The 25,146-nt window shown below is 37.2% G+C and overlaps 3 protein-coding genes across 4 annotated transcripts in view; 1 reads left to right on the top strand and 2 right to left on the bottom strand.

The window, feature by feature from the left end:
* LOC144633375 (matrix metalloproteinase-9-like) overlaps nt 1–14,631 on the bottom strand; it is a 51,189-nt gene extending 36,558 nt beyond the window's left edge. The window contains exons 1-3 of the mRNA XM_078492256.1: nt 14,467–14,631; nt 12,736–12,813; nt 10,805–10,969 (exon numbers count right to left, since the gene is read on the bottom strand). Coding sequence (XP_078348382.1) covers nt 10,805–10,969; nt 12,736–12,813; nt 14,467–14,599 — 376 coding nt within the window. The 5' untranslated portion in view covers nt 14,600–14,631. The remainder of the gene's footprint in view (nt 1–10,804; nt 10,970–12,735; nt 12,814–14,466) is intronic.
* On the top strand, nt 1,115–1,914 carry LOC144633304 (uncharacterized). The gene has a single exon (XM_078492169.1). The coding sequence runs from the start codon at nt 1,115–1,117 to the stop codon at nt 1,886–1,888; it is 774 nt and encodes a 257-aa protein (XP_078348295.1). The 3' UTR covers nt 1,889–1,914.
* Nucleotides 14,632–15,490: 859 nt separating the features above from the next.
* Nucleotides 15,491–23,908, bottom strand: LOC144633246 (uncharacterized). Of its 2 annotated transcripts, XM_078492079.1 has the most exons (10): nt 23,601–23,906; nt 22,329–22,470; nt 21,737–22,098; nt 19,861–20,005; nt 19,294–19,637; nt 19,040–19,181; nt 17,735–18,028; nt 17,549–17,605; nt 17,096–17,218; nt 15,491–16,090 (listed from the first exon to the last, which is right to left on the bottom strand). In XM_078492079.1, the coding sequence occupies exons 1-10, from the start codon at nt 23,838–23,840 to the stop codon at nt 15,507–15,509; spliced, it is 2,433 nt and encodes an 810-aa protein (XP_078348205.1). In that variant the 5' UTR covers nt 23,841–23,906; the 3' UTR covers nt 15,491–15,506. The 2 variants fall into 2 exon arrangements, with proteins under 2 accessions (XP_078348205.1, XP_078348207.1); XM_078492081.1 differs by lacking the exon at nt 17,549–17,605 and having other exon boundaries at nt 23,601–23,908.
* Between the last annotated feature and the right edge of the window lie 1,238 nt (nt 23,909–25,146).

Below are 25,146 nucleotides of genomic sequence, written 5' to 3'. Positions count from 1 at the left end.
CACTGCTATATGGCCTAAAAACATGCCGAGAAAGGGGGAAAAAAAGGAACTACAGCGCTGAAAGGTAGAAAAGAGAGAGGAGGAGTGAAAAAAGACTGACATTCACTTTAGTTTTAATATCGTCTACTTTAACGGCGATTTGCGCTTACAACGGTGAAAATTTCACTAACCTGGTTTTCATAAATCCAGTCATATAAGTAATATAAATTAAAGTTAATGTGTCAACCATGAAAGGAGTTCAGAGAAGTCATAAGATCACTCCATTCAAATATGCAGATCCGTCACGCAATATGCTGCAAGACTATCACTCTTGAGTTACATTCAAAGGTCAAATGGTCTTCTAGAGTATGATGCACTATTCGGGCTGGCCAATCACATCGCCCACTTTTCTATTATGTCAATCAAGACCATGCGGTTTTATCTAGACATGAGTAGTTTTACTTCTAATAATATACATACAAAATTGTCTGCATGCTCATTGGCTGAGAGCACGTCAATTAATCCCAAACAGTGCAGAAAGTTGAAATTGAGTGCAAAAAGTTGAAATTGAGTGCAGAAAGTTGAACTTAAATTGATTGACAGGAAAGTCGGAAAGCGCGCCAAAACAAAATGGCGCCCGATGTCGGAGTGTTTGAGAGAGAAAAAATCGAGCAAAAACATAACGATTCATGAAAAGTTTGACCGATTTAACGAAAGTTATAAGTATGTAAATCAAAGTACTAGGAATTGAACGTTTGTACAGCACAAGAGAGGCTTTACGAAACAACTGAAAGCTACCAATCGTGGATTTTGTTACGCGACGGCTCGTAAAGAAGAAAGATTACAAGCGTGAATTGAAGTTGGACATTTCAGCCCAAACCAATACAACTGAATAAGGATAAAAGCAACTGATAATGCATGACAGGGGAGAGCATGCGCGGACTGGCCGAAGACGGCCACGTTTTTCTGTGAAGGGAGACCTCTTCCCTCGAATTACTCAATTTCAGACGAAAAAACCTATCTACAGCATGAAAATTGTTCAAAAAATATGCCTCCTGTAAAGTCAGGCCGTAAGAACAAACGTGGTGAAAGAGGATCCACGGACGACGAAACTGCAGAACCAAAACGTGTCAACATGGCGTCCACCGATTTCGAACCTGAAGACTCAGAGGAGCGCGAGGACGTCCAACCAGACCTAGCGGACATCCACGCATTACTAAAAGATATCCAGAAGTCAATGAACAACCTTTCTAGGGAAGTTGCAGAATTAAAAACCTCTTTCAAGCAACAGGAATCGGAACTAAAAACTGCTAAGGAATCATTGAACGCAGCACTCAAGTACAACGCACAGCTCAAAACCGAATTGCAAGCGACCAAGAATCGAGTCAAAGAACTTGAAGTCGAAAATGACGATCTTTATGAAAATATGGACGCGTTAGAACAGTACACAAGGAAAAACTCTCTAGAGATTGAAGGTATTCCAGAAAATATTTGTGACGACGAGGAAGCGGTTTTGAAAGTCGCACAGGTCTTGAACGTCGACGTGAAGCGAGAAGATATCGACATCTGTCACAGGATTAAACGGAAAAAGTCGAATCCTATCATAGTGAGATTTATAAGCCATAAGGTGAAGAGGGCACTCTACAAGCAACGAGTTAAACTAAAGAATATCAGCGGTTCGCAGCTGTTCCCAAGTGCTCCGGCAACGGCAAGACCATCCTCGAACCGAATCTTCATCAATGAAAATTTGACGGCGCATCGCCGAAACCTGGTGCGAATGGCGAACGACATGAAGCAAGATGGAATTTTGAAAGGAGTGTGGACTGTAGACGGGAAAATCTTTGTCAAGACTTCACCTGAGGGTAGGCCGTTACGAATTAATACAGAAGATGATTTAGATGAACTTTAAGTAGATAAGCGTTGCTGGCAGGTTGAATTACATTTATTATATCCATAGTCTAAACATGAGGGAAGTCTCTAAGGGGACTGAGAAGGCGAAGCGAAAGCTTTATCTCCGTTTATTTTTTCGTTAGTTTACTTTTTGTATTCATAAGTGTTTGTTTTTGGTTTTATTTTTGCGTGATTTCTTTTTCTACAATTACATTCAAATGCAAAACAATTCAAGATGTAAAGTAATTTCACTAAACGTAAGGGGAATACACGATCAAACTAAAAGAAGGAGCATCTTTACATATTTAAAAGATCGGAAAGCAAGTATTTATTTTCTCCAAGAAACGTATTCTGAACTAAATGACGAAACAACTTGGCAAAACGAATGGGGAGGCAAAATGTATTTTTCCCATGGGTCCCGACATAGCAAAGGCACTTGCATATTAATAGATCCATCGACTAATTATAGGGTAGACTGCTCATTTAGTGACAAAACAGGAAGAATTACTCTCATTACAGTCAATATCAATGGTTTAAAAATGTCATTCTGTAATATTTACGCACCAAATAATCCATCCGAACAACTAGAATTTATACAAGAGCTTAATAATTGTATCATCGACAAATCGGAATTGACAAACCTTGTTGTTGGAGGTGACTGGAATTGCACGCTATCAAAAAAAGACAAAAAAGGCGGAACACCATGGAAACCATCACATTTCAATCAGCTTCTTCTTATGACAATGGAAATTTTTGATCTAATAGATATACAAAGAGTTCATCACCCCAATTTGAATATATATTCATATGTATCCAAAGCTTTAAACGTCAAATCTAGATTGGATTTTATTTTAATTGCAAAGAACTTGACAAAACATGTTAAAAGCATCGGAATTACTAATTCAATAGCACCAGATCATAAAACAGTTTTTCTTTGTTTGTCATTACCAAACAATTCTCCAAGGGGACCAGGATTCTGGAAGTTCAATAACACCTTACTGAAAGATGACAGTTATATATTTAAAATCCGCGATCTTATCCCTCGATTACGTGAGAAGTATGCATCTTTGAAAGACAAAAGACTAGTATGGGAATTAATTAAAATGGAAATTCGTGACAACACCATCTCTTTTGCTAAAAGAAAAGCGAGAGCTGCTTTAAAACGGGAAGTACAAATCTCCAAGCGACTGGAAGAGCTAGACCATGAAATATGTAACAGCGATAATTTATCAGATATAGAGAATACGCTAAATGAGTACGACAACCTTAAAACAGAGTTTCAATCAATATACGAAGAAAAAGGGCGCGCTGCAATTTTCCGATCGAAATGCAGGTGGGTAGAGAAAGGAGAGCGGCCGACTAAATATTTCTTTAATTTAGAAAAGCGAAACTATAATAGGAAGACAATAACCGAACTTCAAACTAGCGATAACGTAACAATAAAAGAAGAGGTTAAAATCTTACAACAAATAGAGAAATTCTATGAGGACCTTTACAGCTCTAAAACAACTGTGACCCAAGAAGCTTTTGATGAATTTATTCGGGAAATTGAAATCCCAGAACTTAGTAACGAAGAACAGGAACAAATGGAAGGGATTTTTACCTTGGAGGAGTGTAAAAGGATACTAGAATCTTTTGAAGATAATAAATCTCCAGGTGAAGACGGATTCACCGCTGAGTTCTATAAACATGTCTTTGACTTAATAGGACTTGATCTGATCCAAAGCCTTAATCAAGCCTTTGAAGATGGAGAACTCTCCATTTCACAGCGAAGAGGTGTAATTACTTTGATACCTAAAGAAGACTCTGACCTACTAGACATTCAGAATTGGAGACCTATAACCTTACTCAACATTAATTATAGGATTGCATCTAAAGCGTTAGCCAAAAGAATAGAATCAGTACTTCCAAAATTAGTTCACTCCGATCAAACCGGATTCATGAAAGGTCGTTATAATTATATTGGAGAAAATATACGCCTGATAAATGATGTAATGGAGTCCACCATGTCGGAAAAGAAAGGGGGCATTCTGGTATCACTGGACTTTAAGAAAGCCTTTGACACCTTGGAATGGCAATTCATAATGAAGGTATTAGATCTCTTCAACTTTGGCGATAATGTCAAAAGATGGATTAGAATTTTTTATACAAATATCGAAAGTACGGTATTGAATAATGGCTTTACCACCAATTGGATTAAACCAACAAGAGGGGTTAGGCAAGGCTGCCCGCTTTCCCCATATCTTTTCATATTGAGCGCAGAAATATTATCTAACAAGCTTCGCCAGACAACGGAAATCAATGGGATTAATTTATTTGGAAATGAAGTTAAAATTAGTCAATTTGCAGATGATACTAACTTATTTTGTGCAGATGTTATTTCAGTAGAAAATTATCTTAACATAGTCAATAACTTTGGAGTCATTTCAGGCTTAAAATTAAATCAGTGTAAAAAAGACTAAGGCGATATGGTTGGGAAAGTGGTCAAAGAACAAAACTACACCATTACAATGTGGGTAAACAAACCTGTCAAAATTCTAGGGCTATATTTCTCATATGATGATAATAAGAACAAACATTTTAATTTCGATTTAAAAGTCAAAAAACTACAAACAAAACTGCATTTATGGAAAGCAAGAAACTTGACCTTATTTGGAAAGGCTTTGATTATTAAATCTCTTGGGCTATCCCAAATAGTCTATGCAGCTTCCAATTTAAACACTCCAACCGAAGTCCAATCCACCATCAAAAGTAAGCTTTTCAGTTTCTTATGGAACCAAAATCAAAGGCTCTTCGAGCAACCTCATGGTAATTCGATGAATGAAGTGCCGACCTCCGCATTTTTTTCTAAATAAGTGTCCAATAAAGTAAAGCAATCTCACTTTGCTTTATTTTTCCACGTGAGTTGCGTCATTGATGGCTCGTGCTCTCAGGGGTCGTAGCGCCATTCAGTTTTCACAACCAAAATATTTACCGGTTAGTGTATTACCTTTGATCCTTTTAAGCATTAAGTAAATTTGTTTTGTGAATATGTTTACTTTTCTGTCAGCACGTATAGCGTTATTTTTGAGCAGCGAAAAAAAATTGAGAGAAAAGATACGCCCGAGCACTTCGTGTATCTGCTCGAGTCAAAAAGATGAAAAACGGATGACGTGACACGAGGTGACGTGACGCGAAACAAAAACGTGCCGTGGATGTTGTGTTGACTAAAACACGTCACAAGGCGAGCGTAATAATTTTAACAGTTTTTAAGCGTAACTATATGTAGTTCATTGGTGCTATCAGTAATGTCACAATCTCACTTAATTTGCCTTCGAATGTTTTCTTGCGTGAATGGGTCATTGATAGTTTTTTTCTTCAAATAAGCGTTCAATAATGTAACACAATCTCACTTTATTTCCCTGTGAATTTCCATGGGAATTGCGTCATTGATGGTTCGTGCTCTCACGCTTCGTAGCGCGAATTCTATTTTATCACAAAAAATATTTAAGTGTAACCTTTGATCCTTTTTAGCATTAAGTAAATTTGTTTTGTGAATATGTTTACTTTTCTACCAGCACGTATAGCGTTATTTTAAGCAGCCATTAAAATTTGAGAGAAAGATGCGCGTTTCTGCACGACTCAAAAAGATGAAGAACGGATGACGTGACACGAAGATGATGTGACGCGAAACAAAAACGTGCATGAATGTTGTGTTTACTAAAACGCGTCCTTGAATGTTTTCTTACGTGAATGGGTAATTGATAGCCTATGCTCTGAGGCTTCGTTGAGCGAATTCTTTTCTCTTTTATCACCAGAGGATAAGTGGAAGTGATCCTCTTTCGATTTGTTTTGTGAAATTCAATTTAGTTCCCTGAAAGAGAGAGACCCTGGAACGAGGTTGAGATTTGATTGACATGTGCTGAATGCGTTTAAAGGACCTTTCTGTCAGCACGTTTCTCGTTTTAATGCTAAATTAATTGCGGTTTGATATCAGAATCGAGTGAGTGAGTGTTCGAGTGAGAAAATGCGGCCCATAACATAACCTCATTACCATTCGGTAAAAAGGACAAAATTAAAAGAGAAAGCATTTATCAGGATTATGATCGAGGTGGAATCCGTATGACGGATATTGATCTTATGATAAAGGGGTTAAGACTAGCTTGGATCTCAAGACTACTTAACCCTGAAAGACGCAATTGGAAATCAGTACCAAATTATTTTTTTACAAAGCTTGGAGGATTAAATTTCCTCCTTAGGTGTAATTACGATGCAAAATACTTCGATCCTAAATTGCCAATCTTTTACAAAGACATTTTATCTTTTTTTTCGGAACTAAAGTCTAAGTACAACTACCAACAAGGACAGGAAACAATTCTTTTTAACAACAAAGCTATCCTTATAGGAGAAAAACCATTCTTTCTTCAAGAATGGTTTTCCAAAGGAATCATATCTATTCAGGACCTTTTAAATGAAAACGGACAGCTAATTTCTTTTCAACAGTTCCAAAGGAAATATGACTGTAAAACCATTTTTTTTTTAATTTTATCAAGTTAGAAATGCCATTCCAAAAACGCTCCTAACAAGGGCACGTAATTTTGGAAAACTTCCAAAAGAAAGTTATTTGGGAGATCAATCCAAGTTCCAACTAGAGGAAAACATCGAAATTGACTTAGAGAAAGCAAAGGCAAAAGATTTCTACTGGCTACTAAATAATAAGGTAAACCATTCTTTTCCTACCGGCCCAACGAAATGGAGCAAAAACTTGAATTTAAACCCCACTGATTGGGGGCACTTTTTTAAGTTGACAAAACGAATTTGTAAAGAAAATAAATTGAAAGAATTCCACTACAAGTTCTTACATAGAATTATAGTCACTAAGAAGGAGCTACACCGTTTTGGTATTAAAGATGACGAGGATTGTTTATATTGTGGAAATGAAGACTCTATTGAGCATACGTTCATTCACTGCCAATTTTCAAAAACTTTTCAAAGGAGAGTTATTCAATGGTTTAATAGCGTGAACAACTCCAGTCACCATCCATCTGTTAAAGAAACGTTATTCGGTTTATCTCCCGCCTCTTCACTTGAAAACAAAACTTTGATAAGAAAACTTAATTATACCTTGCTGTATATGCGTTATTACATTTATACCAACAAACTGCATAACAGACCAATTACTCTCTCCGATTATGTTAATAAATTAAACAACAAGTATAAAATAGAGAAGATAGATTAAAGTATTATACCTTATTTATTAAATACCTAATTGTTTAAGATGCTCCTTCTCCTTCTCCTTCTCCTTTTATTTTGTTTTTTCGCTTTTTTTTTCTTAACTTAATAGTGCGTCTAATTTATTGTAATTGTAATTTATTGTAATTTAGTGTAACTAGTGTAATACGGATAATTGTAATTTATAATGTTCTGTAAAAACAAGTGAATGTAATTGTATTATGTGTATAATAGCAATAAAAAAAAATGCATGACAGAGAGAGTTAAAATTCCCTAGCGTTATCTGGATTTTACAAAGCCCGGCAACTCCGTTATGTTTAAGAACGTATCGGAAAGGTAAGCCACTGAACACGTTTTGTATGTCATCCACTTCAAGTGAAATTTTTGTATGTGTATTATAAACAAGTAATCACATGATTTTTCTCGTACAATTTGGGTTAAATCAGCACTCGTAAATTTTTCAAAGACTACAAATTGCACTCGCTCTACGGGCTCTTGCAATTTTGTTAGCCTTTGAAAAATTTACTCGTGCTGATTTATCCCAATTTGCACTCGAAATCATGCGATTACCTATACAAATTATCTGAGCTTCCTAGAAGAGTTTTCACAATAATTATTGCCTTCGATTGGTTTTTGCTTCATCATCGCTCTATCAGTACTTTAAGTTATCCTGGTATTTGCCTAGCGAACTATATGCTACGTTCCAGTTTTACACATTTTATTTCGTCGTTCGAAGATAAATATGCCGCCGATCTGTCGAAGGCCTCGTGTTGAAACTATGAATGCCGCATTTCTGAACAGGTATTCGGTCCAGCAACTGTGGAACGTAATATGCACAAGCAGAACGGATTGCCTTTACCGGAATATGGCCACTCTATCGACTCGGCTTCAAGGTCCTGTGGTCTCCAAACAGCGGCAAGCACGAACCTCTCAACCTCTCAAAAACATTATTTGTATGGTGGAGACAACATGCCTTCGTTTTCCCGAGACTATGTGATGAACGACCTATAACGAACAAGATGATTTCCTCAACTGGAAAATACTATTCTCTTGTCAAGCCGGAGAACAGTCAACAAGAGTCAAGGCCGTCGTAAATGTCTTTCACGCCTCGTCTAGCGCCTTCTCTCCCGTCTCTCCCGCCGAAAGTGGTCAGTGACAAGCGATCCGGATTCCCTAGGGTGCACCTTGGCCAAGTGGAATCCAGGATCTTGCTAAAAGCTAAGTATAAATATTTATAAGCTGATTCTATTTTGCATTATATTAGACCGGCGATAAATGAGATTTCAATATGAAAACAAACAAAACTTCGAGCAATTTGCAGGCTGCCGTTTTCACTAGCCGTCGTAAAGCCTAAAGGGCTGGAAATTACAAGATCCCGGTGGAATTCGCTATTGTTATCTTCTGTAATGTTCGAAGTCATGTCTTAATACTTGAGTAGACGAGACACCCTTCAAAATTTGGTTGCTCAAAGTTGAGGAAGAGCGGCATAAACTTAGCTTTGTTGGAGGCTAGGGTGGTGAATTTTTGTCTCTTGTCACTGAGGTCAAAATAGGACAAATATCAACTCAAAGCTACGAAAGTTTCTCAGCCTATATAATATTTTATGAAGATTCTGAAAATGTAAACAGTTTTTTCATTTAATGCAAGAACTTTGAGGTATTTAAAGGTGCCATTGTGACTGCCATTTTAACAAAAAATAGATTATAACTGAAAGGGAATTTGAACAATTGTAGCAAAAATTAGATCGAAGACATACAGCTGTTCAGAGGCGTACCTGCCTTTACTACCACTGAAATTGCCTAGGAACGCCCCTGACATAAAAATAATTTAATACAATAACATGACTTTTTACGGGAGTATGTCACAGGAGATATAAAAGTGAGGATTCTAGAAACAAAACTTTAAATTTTGCTTTGTAGTGAATACATTACCTTGTTCATGCAAGAAGCATCGAACAACTCATGACATACTCGTAATTATAACTATTTCAAGCCTGCCGGGTTTAGTGGCACAAGGATAAATCCTACAGAAGCTATTCTATCTACAATGAATGTATGTTTGTGTCGCAAGCGTCTAAATTGTTCAAATATGTCTTATTTTTCGCACCCTTTTCCCTGATTGATTCTTGTGAGAGTTCTGCCTTCCTGTCATGTTTCTCAGGTCAGCAATGTATAATTCCAGTGGTAAATAACAAACTTTTGCTCTATATAAGCTCTTTCTTTCCGTCCTTCCCAGCACTCATTGAATTCTTGCTGTATCATTAAAAGGGAAACCGTGAATTGGCATTTTAGTAACCGAATATAGACAGTCTTGTATTTATATATCTACTCCTTTACGTGTACAAAATGGCTAGGCCACACCTTACGGATGCCTTCCTCTACCATCACAAGGCAAGCTTTGACCTGGAATCCTCAAGGGAGTGGAAAGAGAGGTCGACCATGAAATACGCAATAGCTTCATCTGTGCCGATTCTGCGCAAAAAGCAATTTTATTCGGTCAGCGGTGTTTCAAAAGTAGTGCCAGACCTTTCTTAACAACCAAGGATGATTTATTCAAGGCATCACGAACAACCAGGCTTTCAGTGATATCCTTTGGTTGAGGACGTATATATACGTCCTCGGTCGTTGCGTGACAACAGAGGGGACGTATATACGTCATTGGTAGCAAGGGGTTAAAACCTAATTAGTGAAAAATAACTATAACAGCGAATAAAAGAACAGCTATAAACATATCCGTCAGGATTCATTTCTGATTTCATAAAGACCGGTTTACATGCTACGATTTGCGGGTTGATTTGCTTTAGCAAATTTACCGCTGCGTTTCGTCCGTTCAAAGGAAGGTTGAAAATCGGACTGCGATTTCTAAAATCTGTCGGGCTTACCGCTGGGTCAAATCGAGCCGGAAAATTGTACATTGTACTGTGTAAACCGGCCTTAGTTGATTTGCATAAACGCGACTTTGAATAATCATTTTCAGTATTCGCGACTCGTGATATTTTTTATCTTGCGCTTTCGATCTATTTTCCCGACGGAAAAACACATGCAGGAGTATAGAATAGCCCTTAAAATACAGTAAGTGTCGCAAATTTTAGGCGAGTCTCAAAATCTTCGCTAAAAAAACTAGTTTCTACGAACCGAGCTCTCAAAAAGTAAATCTGATCACGGAATCTTGATTTTTACGATTTGTGTTTCGGAATCTCGCAAGCCAAGCAAACGTTCAACCTAAATAAACTGTTATACAACTACAACTGCAAAACAAAGACAAATCACGATACACTGCTTTACATCGCATACCGCTACTGTGAAACACGTAGGCTTGAATAAATAATGCTAGTAAATTTCCATTTTGGCTGAGTTCTTTTCTTCTAATTCGTAAATAAAGCACACAAAAATGGAATAACGTCTCCTACTATTCATTGCAAATACAAATAATTTCACTCTACTCTATACACAACTGAATAGAGACGGCAAATTTTTGCCGTTTTCCTTAAACGTCATGCTTAACCTTATATTAAATCACAAACTAATACGCTAATGGCGTCTGTATTTAATTTTGTTTCTTGGGGTGGGAGGGGGTACTTAAATTTAACGAGTATTAAATTAGACTGACACAAATGTTAGCGAGCACTAAATTTAGAGATTTTTGCCCAACTCGCTAATATCGCTAAAATTAGTAGCCGCTAACAATAGTAACCTTAAGGTATTAAATAAAGAGCAGAGCTTACCGCAGTTAGCCCATTGTCCAGCGTAGACGGCATCAAACGAACACCACAACTTATTATGATTAATACTGGTGCAGGAATCGTAAGACACTCCCTTATACACGAATGGAAAAACACAACAACGGCCTTGAGGATCATCTGTCTTCTTTCCAGCTGGACATGGTTTCCCTATCCAACAAACACATCATCATAGTATTGAAACTGTACTTTTGACAACTTATTACTGGGTCACATAACCGCTGTGCTTCTAAGGGCCTGTTTACATGATTCCGGAGTGATTTTCATTCCGGAACGAAACTCGTTCCAGAATGAAGTTCGTTCTGCATTCACATGACAGAGTCGACCGGCTCAACCTAAGGGGTTTTGACGTGCGTGGTTTAATCGCGCGAGATAAAAACAAGATGGCGCATGTTTCGCGCAAACATGTTTAATTGTGAGCAATTTGACCATAGGGCTGCTTCTTTGGGCTAAACAGTAAATGATTTTACGTTTTTTCGCTCTGAGCTCAAACTGTGGCCTCCGTATGCGGTTTCATGAGATGCAGTTTCACCTCGGAACGAAATTCGTTTTGTGTTTACACGCTACCAGAGTGAAAAGTCATTCCAGAACGAAAATTTCATTCCGGAATGAAAGCCGGAATTGACTTATTCCGGAATGACTTGAATTTTGCCTCGGTATCATGTAAACAGATACAGCGACAGCGTCGATCGGCTCAACCGTAGGCGTTTTCACTTGCGCGGTTTTCGCGCAAGATCAAAACAAGGTGGCGCATGTTTCGCGCGAGATCAAAACAAGATGGCGCAGGTTTTGGCGCAGGTTAGTAAAATGTATACAAAATTTTCATTAAAACAGTAAGGTAAACTTGTATCTTTGATGCTATTTTATTAAGTGGGAAACTATTTTAATACAATTTTCATGGCTGACAAAAATGGGATTCAGGAAAAACCTGCTTCGCATAAGTGCGCTGGCTGGGAAAAAATATTTGAAATTGATACTGGCTGGCAATCAAAATTAGGTAAAATTCGCTGGAAAAACCTGCTTCGCATAAGTTCGCTGGCTGGGAAAAAATATTTGAAAGTGATCCTGGCTGGCAACGCGAATTAGGTATCTTCTGCTAGCTGGCTCTGAAGAGCGGATTTTATTTTCCCACGGTGGTTAATTATTAACCGTTAATCACTTATTTGGCGTCCAGTAATCGTTTCCGGCAACGACCAATCGATTTTGAAAATTTTCTCGTCGGGTACTCCTGTGGTTTCCAAATTCATATCTGCCGCGAAAACTAATCTTTGCCAAAAATAGTCTGATCCAATTGACGTTCAGCTAGCTGGCGATATATTAACTATGAAGGTCTGGCTTTTGCGTCAGGCGAGGAAATCGACAACGCTGACAGACGATCTGACAGATTGGATTAGTGTACACACTCTAGGAGCGCAATGGAATGTGTGAAACTAATTAAGGGATTAGTTACTTGAGCTCAAAGCGTCTTCGTTTCTATGGTGAAAAGGGGTCCCTGGCGCGTGCACTAAGAATCGGGCTCTGGTTTCTTATGGTTTGCGTTTTAAATATAAAGCAATTTAGTTGAAAACGAGCTGTCGGTTGTTGAACAGATAGTAAAATTATATCAAATGTAGGAAAATGTGTTGACAGTGGACTTCTATAATAAAAGCATTGAATATCTTGAAATGTTTGCCCTAATTACCTATGATTCCAGTCAATCACAGAGGGCGTATTTGACTCGTCCTCTGTCGTCCTTTGAGTCCCCCTTAAGTCGACTGCTGAACACGAATGGAGTCATGGGAAGGAAGAAGAGAAGCGAGAGAGACCTTACCTCCTTCCCATCATCCTTTGTGTCTCGCAATTTTCGCATAAGAGACGACTGGGGACGAGTCAGGAGGGCGTATAATATTAAGTGGAATAGACTGTTCATAACTTACCTATTCGACTGCATGACACCATCTGCGTCATAACCGTCAGACCAAACAACAAGCTAAAACTAACAGGCATCATCAAGCCTATAAACAATAAAATCATAAATTAAATCAATAGTATTGTTAGTTCAAAACAATATAAATAAATTTAAAGCTGAACGAGAAATGAATAGTAAATTTATTGTCTTGCTATTGTTTTGGTTAATTTCAAAAGAAACGCGTGCAACTGTTGTGAGCAATTACTTATATAAGAATCAAGGCTTTCAAAAAAGTAGTAGCCATATACCAAAGCCAGTGAACAGTGCTTTTCGCGCGCTCTGATTGGTTAAACAAACTCCGGATAACATTGCTATTCACCTTCACTTCGGTTAATAATTGTTAAACATTCAAGTGTCAAAAGGCGAGTATGATATTGTTTGTTTTTTTTTTTGTTACAAGACACAACGTGTTCTTTTTATAATATTTTTATAACGAAAACTAAGAGGAATTAAATTGAAAGAACAAACCTTTGATATGTCAACTGTTGCAGCTCGTCGTCTTGAATTTTAAATATCTCTCCTTTAATATACTTGCCAAGAAACTCATTGTATTGTTTTAAGTTATAGAGAGTTTTTTTCATTTCTTTATGTTTGTATTTGGCTATTTCTTAGTGAATATTGTAATGTCGGCTTCAATGAACTAAAATTTTTTCTCGACATCTTTCAGCCGTCGTTTGGTAAAGTTTGGCAGTCGTGCAATGACGGGAAATGACGTCATCGATATCCTTACTGGTGAGGATATGGAAAATATGCCATTACATTCCCGGATTTAGTTTCTCATGAGTTTTTTTTTCAGTGGTCTATTTTCCAGTAAGACACTTGCATCTATATAATAACAATAAATAAACAATTGATCAGTATCTATGCCTTAAATGTCGATCGATTTTGTTGAGTATTCTACTTTTGGTCTGTGCTTGTAATGATTATCCCGGCTAGCTAGTTGAATGGTTTGAGATGTCATTGTAAAGTATAAAATCAATTAGTCTCTTTGATAGCGTCTGTATTAGGTAAATAAATCGATTCTTTTCTGCTCTTCACCATGTAGGAAGACCTCTTGGTTAAGTATTCCTTAATACTACAATATGACTTGATGCATTTCGATACACAAAGCATTATTTAATTTTATCTTCGTATACATGGGACGGAAATTCTGGGAAAGAAAAATTCTGCTCACAACGAACTATGTTTGTGCGTTTAATTTAATGCTAATTATGTCTCTTGTCTTTGATCAATCTGCTCGTGATAAAAGCGGCGTGTCTCTTTGGAGTATTTATATTTTAATTGCTTTGTGCATGACTATCTATTTTTACTGCTAGTTCATACTAAACAATTCATTTCTGATTTTGACCTCTCAATTCTGACTGCACGCTCGATATAGGTTGTCCGATTCCATAACGCTTAGACAATTCAACCAGTAAGTTTACTTTCAGAATTCGTAGGTTAGAATAATTGTTAACTTATTCAGTACGTGAAGTTGCAGTCTTTTTTCAGTTTAGATGTGTTCAAAGAGTTTCCAAACCGGGTGTAAAGTTTCTTCAGTATAAGGCGTTATTTTACTTTTATTTAAATTAGCGCACACACTTGAAACTGTTTAGCTGATGTGATTAAATGGTTTCAATATGTTTGGGGTAACGTAATTGTAGTCATATTCATCTATTCACAACAATATTTTTAACAAGTGTCAAAAAATATTACTCACCGATTCCTGCTGAAAGTTGCAGTAGAAGTACTATTCCTACTGTGTTATTAATCAGTACGTGTAAAGAGCCGATCACGATGTTAAATTTTGCGTGGTCTTTTCTCATATGGAAACAGCGGAACATGTATGCCATTAAGATTTAATTATACATGCAGTTAGAAACATTCTTTAAGGTAGTGAGGTGGAGGAGTCATAGAGATGTCATCTTCGGGAAGACAGAGGAGAAACAAGTGTTCCTTTTCTTTTTTACAGCATTTACACCGGAAGGCGGAATTTAATTCTTAGAGCTTTAACTACGGAAGTAGAGACTGAAACCCATATGCCGGTCTGGCAATTTGTGGGAGTGATGGGGATTCTTGGTACATGAAATAGACTTGTTTTTAGTGGCTTTCGTCTTAAACCACATAACATCGATAAAATATTATGACACTATGGTTTGGGTAAATTTTATATACATAAATGACAGCAGCACATAAACATTTATTTGAATTAAATTAGCCGTCATGCACACAGAATTGTTTCAATTTGATCCTTCAAGAGAGCTGTATCTTACTTTTGGTTAGGGGAATGGAAGACATTCAACAGGCTTGAGCTAGATGAACATTATTCTTTTATTAACGTATTTGCAAGGTGGAAAATTTAATCTTTTTTGAATAATCCAAAAACAAACTACAAGTAAAATTAGAAGAAAGGACATTTTTTTGGGCTTACGGTTATGCTTATGTCACGTGAGTCTGCGTACAAATAATGTGTGGTCGTTTTTCGCGCGCTTATGCCGCATGCTTGTGTTAAAGCCAATGCTTATTACCAGGGGAAATCAGCATTTAGCCGTTTAGTAAAAAGAATTATTTATAAGACAAACATTGCTTAGTGAAATTTATGGACAAATATTGTTAGTGTAAGGATAGAATGATGTGTAAAAGTTAAAACATTAACTTTTACTTCTTTGATTCACTTTACCGTTACGATCAATGTTCACTTTGCTATTGACTTTACTCGATTCACTTAATTATCAATGTTGCTCGCAAAAGAACTCGAGATTATAACATTGTTTCCTGTTCCATAACAATGTCCATCTCTGTGTCGTTATTAATCAATTCTTCACTTCTAGGACTACTAACATTATTTATAACAACTTCACAATCACCAACGGTGTTTTCACACTCAGTCTGCTCTGCTATGACATCTTGTTTACTGGAATCATTTTGCAAATTGAGAAACCTAAGCAGTCTGCTTTCCCATTGAGGCCTTTCCAGTGAATTAGAATAATCGATGAAATTTCTTTTTCTTAACTCTCGAGGAAGCCTGCGGCACTCCGATTCTTTATCGATCCTTATAATAACCAGACTGTCGTCTTGTCTGTTTAGAAGTCGGTATTTGGCGATGTTGAGTTCGTAGCTACAGTAGTTACTCTTCAAAAAGTTACTTGATAACACTGCTATGATTTTGCAGCTGTTGTATACACTTTCTGCCATACACTCCTGGAATGGCTTTCCAGGTGTAAAGTCTCTGTAGTGAATGCAGCACTTTAAATGATACTTCTCTTCAAGTAGTGGAAGGAGTGTTCCGCCCACCCACTGGGAATCCTCTTGGCTGTATATTATGAAAGCGTTGTATTTGAACTCTGCACAAAGATAAGAGAAAGAAACCTAAAACAAATCGTTTCCAACTCTTAAGCACTTTTGCTTATGTAAGACAAATGCGTTATGTCGTGTGTCACAGACACGTTTACAACAGTGGGTAAAGGGTTATCTACGCAGACAGACAAGAGTGTCGTCAAAAAAGTTAAGTTTCGACGCCATTTGAACTAAGATTGAAACAAGAATACATTTGGGAGGTAACGGAATTAGAATATAGCGGCGATTTGTGGTTTGATTACACTGTAATGGTAATTAGACATACGTGATATTATCACATCTGTCTGTCGTACGTACTAAGAATGGGTCGACATTAAACTATAGACTCTGATAAAGTGTACTTAAATTTGCCAATATACAGGAGTTTTTTAAAACTGATATGATAGACTAGCCAACTTTGAACTCAGCTGGTAGTTTGGAATTATTCCGTTGCTCATAGTGCAACCAATAAAGAGGCTACATTTTTACGCATTTAATTTAACCCAAATTATTCAAGTACCTTCGTTGGTACCTTTTTTGATGTTTTCGCTCCCTAAGATAATTTATGTTCGTCCGAGTAAATTCACTTTCAGGAAAATTTTCGCATTATAGGAACTGTGTCACGGTTTTTAGCCAAATTTAGTCATGAACAATAGCCATAAATTTGGTTAAATATAAAAATAACCGCTTACAACAGTGAAGGAACATTTCAATAACACAGCAAATACAAAAGAAGGTATGGATGACCAAAAGTGGAAAAGATTGAAACGGATTGCGATATGGGTTTTTGGAATATTGTTTGGTTGAACAGTTTTCAAAGGTAAGCTCATTTGCTTATAACTTAAAATTAAAACAGCCAGGAGACATATTTTGCTGTAATAAAGCTATGGTTTTGTCATTTAGATCCTCAGAATTATCTCAAACATTAAGTTTCATAGTGAGCATTTGGCGAAACGTGACACAGTCCCTTTACTAAATAGATGTAACGTCTCCAGCGTAAGCAAGCTACCAACCTGAAGGCGAAGAGATACTTTTCTTGTTCAACAAACAGTACTTTACCAGTAAGCCAGTAATCAGGGCTAGTGCTACCAGGATTCCAAGCGATGTAGACACATACGTTATGGTATGGTTGGAACCTAGATAAAGAGTGGTACCTTTAGATCGAATGCTGTGCAGCTGAGAACCGACACAAAGCAAAGTCATTACATATTTCTTGACCTTCCCCTCCACATGAACTCTGAGACAAAGTCTTAAAATCAGTTAAGGTGAAAGATAAAGATATTTTCTTTACGGTTTCATGACTTAGTAATACACCCTCCACTTTTAATCGACATATTTTAATACTGTTGAGACTTGACTAGAAAAAATAGTATAGGCGGAAAAATGTTTGCCAGTTCATGTACTGTGAGTAAAATTAGAATATAATGTTTTTTTTTACTTGGAAGTTTTGAGCAAAGTCTACTTACTTGACTTTGTCAACGCTGTCCATCGCGTTTTTGCAGTGGTTCTGATCCTTGACCTCCCTATTGTTTAAGCAGATGCGTGAGCCTCTGGACAGACCATAATTTACATGTAGATTAGCCAACGAATGTTCCTTCGCGAATCTTAACTGCTAAAAGTAAAAATTAAATGGGACACTATACGAGTTTTACCTGCACAACTTGAATTGTTACATTCTGCTTTCTGAGTGTTATTTCCAAGAAAAAGGCAATTCTCTCCGCTGCTGCAATTTGCTGTCTTATTTTTGTTTTCCAAATAAGGGCAGTCCTTTCCACTGTTGCAAACCACTGTCTGGTTTTTACTTCCTAAGTGTGAGCAATCCTTTCCATAAGGACCAGGAGGCGGATTTGTACAAGAACGGTTTTGTGAGCGAAGTCCAACACCACAAGTTGCAGAACATTCACTCCAGGAACTCCACTGAGAATAACCACCACTTTCTGCCAGAACTGAAAAACAAAAGAGTTTGTTTCTTGGTTTTCTTTTTCTCTTTCTTGTTTGAAATTGGCGTTTATTCACGAGGTACGTACAGCAATGTTCATATATGAAACTTTTGAATTCAGGGAACCACACAACGCAGTGCAATACCCAGTAATTTGTGTTGCCGGATCTCTTTTTTGTATAAATGCTCGTACCAGACGCCACTGAAAAGTGGAGAAAGACTAATTAAAATGCATGGCTGGCACTACGTCAAAGAAAACTTTTCAAGGGCCAACATTTCAACTAGAAAAAATATATATTTGAACTACTACCACTTGTCCTCTTCAGGGCCAGTTCTTTGCTGAAAAAAATAATGGTTCTGACATTTTAAACCAACGCCGTTTTAAGCAATGTTCAAATTCATGCTTTTAACCCTCGGAAGTGCAATTAATGCGCAGAGCAATCATTTTGCACTTAGTAGAGAGCCCTTAACTTACTCTACAAGATGACATAATTGTTGCCTGTGACATCATATGACGTCGTTAGAGCCGCCATCTTAGATCCGCCATCTTGGATTCCACTATTTTCTTAGAAAGTCGGAATATAACGAAAATTTATACAACATCATCAAGCCAGAATACTTGTTGAAAGCAAAATTTAGCAAATTGTAAATTTACCATTGTTAAGTAAATCCTCTTTCAAAATTACGAAAAACCTTAAGGGGATTGGCATCCTCCCACCCCCACCCCTTGTACATTGGAAGGTTAACTTCATGCGAACTATTTAAAAAACGTTCCAACAGAGAAAAAAAGCTGTTATAATGCTTTTTAGCAACAATGTTTCAACGTACAGGGTTACACAGACAAAAAAAAATTATTCCAACCATCTTTGGTAAAAAATACCAGGGCTAATGAAATCATCCATGCGTAGAAACGAGGATATACACTAGCGCTTATGGCCTGCTCGTTATTACAAGAGTGCACGATACATAGAAAACTTCCATAATAAGTAAAATGATAGAAACTTTGTGGAATGCTTACTTGCTAGGCAGCCGTAGAACTCTAACCGCAAAGATATAAAATTGTGCCAAGACTCAGGAATAACTCTTATATACTGCGCTCGTATTGGTGGGACCAGCTCATGAGTGACAACATTGTTCTGGTCTGTGTTTCCTGGAAAGGTCTGAATAAAAAGCAATAGCTAAGTCAACTTTCCTCTAAGTGATGCAGGGACAGAAGAACTAAAAATCAATCGTTGGTTATGACGATTCTGTAAATTAATATTGATGTTTCACCTTATTTTGTAACACTGGGTGATATTCCTCAAAGTATGATCCATTGTTACTGTATTTTAGCGAGTAACTCTTGACCCATTGCTCTGAGTAGTAAAGACCCTGTGTAGAAATACCCGTAACTTGTGTCTCGACCCCAAAGTCGACCTGAAGCCAATAGCTATGGTCTTCTAGCCATTTTGGCATCCACCCGCCTTGTTGGCCAGATTCCCCTTTAAAGTGAAGTCTGGCATTTTCAGGTCCAGCTGAGTCCTCTTGGGAGGAGGCTGTTATGGAAGTATTTGATATCAAGCCACTCTCCATCCCCAGTGCTGCTCTACAACCGGGAATCTTTGGAACTGAAAATCCTGTGAATTGTAATTGGAATTTGCAAGAGTAATTCACAAAAACTTCCGCTGAAAAATGTTAACCTTTAAGCGACTTATTGTGCAACTTGCTATAGCTATATCTTCACGTATAGTATTGCCTGAATGAAAAGAGCTTTTAATTACCGATATGTTAGGGGCTACAAAAATAGTGCAAGGAGAGTTCAATTTGTCGCAGATAACAAAAAATACAATGACTACTTACCAGTTTGACAGCCATAGAAGTCAGCCCTCAAGGAAATCTGAAAACCATGAAAGCTTATTGGGTTGATTCGGATGTAACGTGTAATGATTGGAATCTTTAGTTTGTGACTCACAACTGTGTATCCATTTGTGTTTCCATCGAAAACCTTGATAAATAAAACAGCAGCGACTAAAAGGGTTCTTAATTTACGTGTAAATATAACTATTTAGCGGAAAAGGAGAAAAGGCTACTTGTTTAACTTTCTTATACACTTGCTTTATGGAGTGACAATCACTTTCTGTGAGTTAGAATAATTTTAGAGCTTTTCAAGCAAATGTGGCTGAGTAAAATTTCAGAATTAATGATATTAGGGAAAATACCTAGTAAACAAGCGACGAAAACTAACGAGAAAGAACTGTTTAGTGATGAAAATCTCGTTTATAGTTATTTTGCCAGATTTCTAACTAAAAATATTAGGAAACATGCAAAATACGTAAAATTGCTGACGCTTCGAAAGAAACGACTCTCGTTATTTTCAGATTAAGCAGCTTTTTTCCACCCTTCTTCTCGGAGAGGGAGCAAAAATGTAAAAAAAGTACTGTTGTAATTGGAGGCTCGTGTATTTCTTTCTTGCTTGTCGTTTTCCATTTCGATGGTTCCGTACACTAGAACAGTCGTCAAGCTCGAAATTCTGGTGGTGGTATTATTAACCTGATAGTTTCAACGAATGTTTCGGGGGAAGGATGGATTAAGCTGCAAAATTGGAATAGGTACCCTTCCTGTTTAACATATTTTAGTTCATAGCGAAGCAAAATGGAGCTAGAAAACTAAATAAATAGGAGCAGTAGACGTTTCACTGAAATAATTATTAATTTCAATTGTATACGTCCTTAATCGTTTTCTACATATTATTAATAAAAACTAGCAGTGGTATATTGCAATCTCTGCGTTTTGATTGGTTAACATGCAATGGTAGCTGATACGTGTCAACGAAAACTCGGAAGCTCAAATATTGCAGTTCTTTAGGCGTTTTTAATAAAACAATTATTCCACTAGCTCGCGCTTGTTGTATATGAGATCGTTATAGCCAAATCGGCGCTTCGCGCCTCGTTGGCTATCTTCCATCTCATATCCAACGCGCGCTCGTTGAATAATTGTTAAATATTTCACAAATTTCAGAACGAAGCAATTTTTATGTGCCCTGACCGCTGTAAAGAACTGGTGCCATGGGTGCGTTATTTAACAATTATTCCATGAGCGCGCGTTAAATATGAGATGGTAGATAGTCAACGAGGCGCGTAGCGCCGAGTTTGCTTGGACGATGTCATATCCAACAAGCGCGAGTGGAATAATTGTTTTATTAAAAACTTGCAAAGAAATGCAATATTTTAGCTCCCAAACTGTTTTCGTTGACGCGTTTCGGCTATCATATTTGTGGTCAATGGCATATGAGCTCATATACCATTGGTTGTCAGCCAATTAAAACGCAGGAATTGCAATATACCATTGCTAGTTTTAAATAAATAAAAGTATCTACCAGTGTTAATTAAACACTAGCAATGGTATATTGCAATTCCTGAGTTTTGATTGGTTAACAGGCAATGGTATATGAGCTTATATACCATGGATCATAAATATGGTGAGTGTACGCGTCAACGAGAACAGCCGGGGAACTCAAATTTTGCAATTCTTTGGGTGTTTTTAATAAAACAATTATACCACTACGCGCCTCGTTGACTATCTACCATCTCATATCCAACGCGCGCTCATGGAATTATTGTTGAATAGCGGCACCCATGTCACCAGTTCTTTACAGCAGTCAGGGCACTTAAAAAGTTGAAGCGGGAAAAAATGCAGCAAAACCATTTTGTATCGAGCTATCTTAAGACATCAATACCTTTGGATCCTTCCCGTTTTCTTCGTAATCATTGAAAAATATTCCGTCATAACTATAGGTCACATGGTATTTTGTCACCCAAGCCATATTCCATTCATCATCAGCTTGTTTTCCCTGAGTTGAGATTCTCGTTACTTTAGTCCAACTTCTAAACTCCACCTGAAACCAGCTGCCATATTTGTCGTTATCATCTGCTATCCAGCCACCATCATCTTGAAGGAAGTTGGCGAACAGATGAAGCCTCCCACGACCTGCATCAGCTAGTAACGAACTGCTGGATGCTGTCAGAAACTTGTCGTCAATGGCATGGCTTTCCAGTCCTAATTCTGCTTCACAAACGGGAGGCTTCGGAATAGAAAATCCTTAAAAATAAGTTGGTGCTGGCGTAAAAATATGAAACAAGATATTTGCATGTTCATGTTCATGCATGTCCACTCAGGAGGGTTTTCCGCGATATCCATTCTTCATTATGGATCCAGGAGAACATAGTTAAGGACTCCGGGTTGCAATCGTATTGATTTTAGACATTTTTTTCTTGTTTCCAGCAAATCTTTTGGAAAGCGATTAAAAATAATGATATAATAACTCTAACCTGAATTGCAACCAAACAACTCCATTCTTAGCGAGATCCATCCGTGAAACTTTACTGGATGAAGGCGTATAAACCGCGCCACAATAGCTGGGTCGAGTGTGTTGAAAACAGTGTTATTATTGTCTATGTTAGCCTGAAACACCTAAGTCCCATAGAAAAAAAAGGAATATGTTAGCCCCATTAGCTAGCGTAATTGCTTATAGTAGCTAGCGTAAGTACTTATAGCCCCTTCCCCTTTCAATCTTTGCTGCAAACGCTCGCCGATCAAACCAGGAGACAGGTTTTATTATTTTTCCTGAATTTAAAGATTCTTAAAAAATCTCTGAGACTTTAGTCGAAAAAAAAAACTATTTTCGAGAAAATTGCAAATAAACTATACCTTTGCAAATAAAGTATACCTTATAAAGTATACCTTTTACGAGCCGAAAAATGAGATAAATCGATTTTCAACTTCCCCCAATAAGGAGGGTCTGTTATACTCTGGAGGTCTGGCGGATAAAGCCTGTTTTGAGCGTCTGTCTGTGGGGAATATTCTTTACTGTCTGGCAGTTTTTGGTCAATAAACTTATGGCGGCTCCGGTCTTCAGGGAAAATAAAAGAAATTGGCGGTATAGGAGGAAAAAATATGGCGGCCTGCGGACTGAATAAACCCATCTAATAGACGCTCACTCAGCGCTCGATTTTGAAAAGCCAAACCCACATAATAAGCAATGGCTACTTAATTACAGTCTAGAACATTTTGTTCTTAAAGGAGCACTGTCGAGAAAAGCCTGCTAAGTTTTTGTTAAACTATTCTAGGATTACGACGGCGCCATCACTGACTAACAAAAATCATTTTATTAAATTATGAAAACATTACCATTGTTCCCCAAGGAATTCGACAATGCTTTGGTCATTCGTTATTTAAATTATCAACAATTTTTTTTCTTGATATTCCGAAATATTTTTATAATGTCTCCTTTTTGAGATAAGCTTTTTTAATTGTTTTTTTTTTTTAATTTAGAGAAAATAATCAAATACTGGTGATAAAATCGATCCAATAACAAACACCTCAAGGTGTGACCAAGTAACTCGATTAAAAAGTATGGACGTGTTTTTTTTTTTTTTATCGGCCATTTTGATTTATATGTACATATCGTTTTGAAAGACATCTTGGGATGTTAAGAGGGAAAATAAATACGTATCTCCCCCTCCCTTGGCATCCCAAAATAGCTATTTAAAACAGTAGAATTCAAAATGGCCGCCGTATCGATTAACAGGTCTTTAACTTACCATGTCAAAGCTGTTATTTGAGGGCTGACGATAAAACTTAAAATAGCCACCGATGAGGCTATAAGACACTTTGTAATCAGTCACCCATCTAGGTTCATTTGGGCTGCCCTGAGTTGCGATCTTTGTGACCATAGTGATCCATCCTAGATCTACCTGAATCCACTCTCCTGGTACCAGAGTCAGTGTTTGCCAAGGCCAGTTTCCTTTGTAACCAAGCCTTGCATTGCTAGCTACATACATTGACCCGAACTAATAAAATAATATTTTATTTCAGTAAATATATCTTTTATATAGTAACTTAACATTAGACAAATTAAGTCATTTAAAGACAATTGAAATAATAAAAAGACTTAACAGCAGTGAAACAAAGATAGACGATAATTGTTAAGAAAAGGGTAAATTACAATGCAAAGTGAAAATTGATCAAATATAAGCCCTAAAAGACGAAGCCTAGTCGTTAACTCTAATTATTGTAGGAAAACTGGCTACCTTGACCTTAGTTTTGCAAAAGAAAGATGGACTTAAAGAAGTTTTAGTTAAACATTTTAAAATGAAAATTAGCTATATAAGTAGAGATTAACGTTTTGCTGTCTTCATGACAGCATTTTCAAGTTCAGTGTCAATTTCAAGTGCGGTGGCTATTTATGAATATGTTTTTAAAATAGAGCGTGAAGAATGTAGTGAAGGATTTTGAACGTAATTACAGCCTCATGAAGACCTCGAAAAGTTGTTCTTTACTTGTATCGCTAGTTTTCAATTGAAAAATAATTTATTTACTAATGTCTGTAAACAAACTTTAAATTAATTAAATAACCAAAACAAGTAAAGAATATGGAATGAACTTACTTCCGTAGTAGCTTTGATAGCGGAGTCAGGAATTCCTTTATTTTCCATTCCAAGGGGAGAGCCACAACCTAAAAGATAAAAAGATTATCCAACTTCACTTACTGTAGATGCAGAGTACAGGAGCGCAAGATATTGTAGTGTATGGGCTATTTCTAGTCGTAGCATCAACATTCTGTTAACTCTTACATTACTAAGGAAGTAATGTAACGTATTGTTGTCTCGTGTTACGTCACGTTCACGTCGTTAGAATATCGCATGGACCCGCTGGCTCAGGATAGTGCTTTGTGTAAGACCTCGCGTAAGGTAACAAAGTGAAAAGGTAGCAAGGAAACAAGGTAAGAAACAGACATTTCGTGATTGTATTCCAAGTAAATTTGTTAGACGTTCTTTCTGCTCTTGACGTTATCTGTGTGGTTTTTTTTTTCTTCGAGTGGAATTGCTACACATATATTGTAAATACTCGGAATATAAGGGACGTACTATATAGGGGAAGGGGTTTTGGGCATTTTTTCCGGGCAATATTTTTTTCCGCCTTCGGGTTATGCAAAAACAAAATGTTAAATTTTCCCCTTACTTTTTCCTCGTGGCTCCCCTTGCAAGATTTTTTCAGTCCTTTTTTTTTGTGCAGGAAATTGTCCAATCTATCCCCCTCCCCCTCTCAAAATAAATAATGGACATTGCCGTCTCTAAAGTGATGTAT

The sequence above is a fragment of the Oculina patagonica genome, chromosome 12, assembly GCF_052425735.1.
Source record: "Oculina patagonica isolate OP01 chromosome 12, crgOcupat, whole genome shotgun sequence".
In the NCBI taxonomy this organism is placed as follows: domain Eukaryota; kingdom Metazoa; phylum Cnidaria; class Anthozoa; order Scleractinia; family Oculinidae; genus Oculina; species Oculina patagonica.
This window is presented reverse-complemented; position numbering and strand designations above follow the sequence as displayed.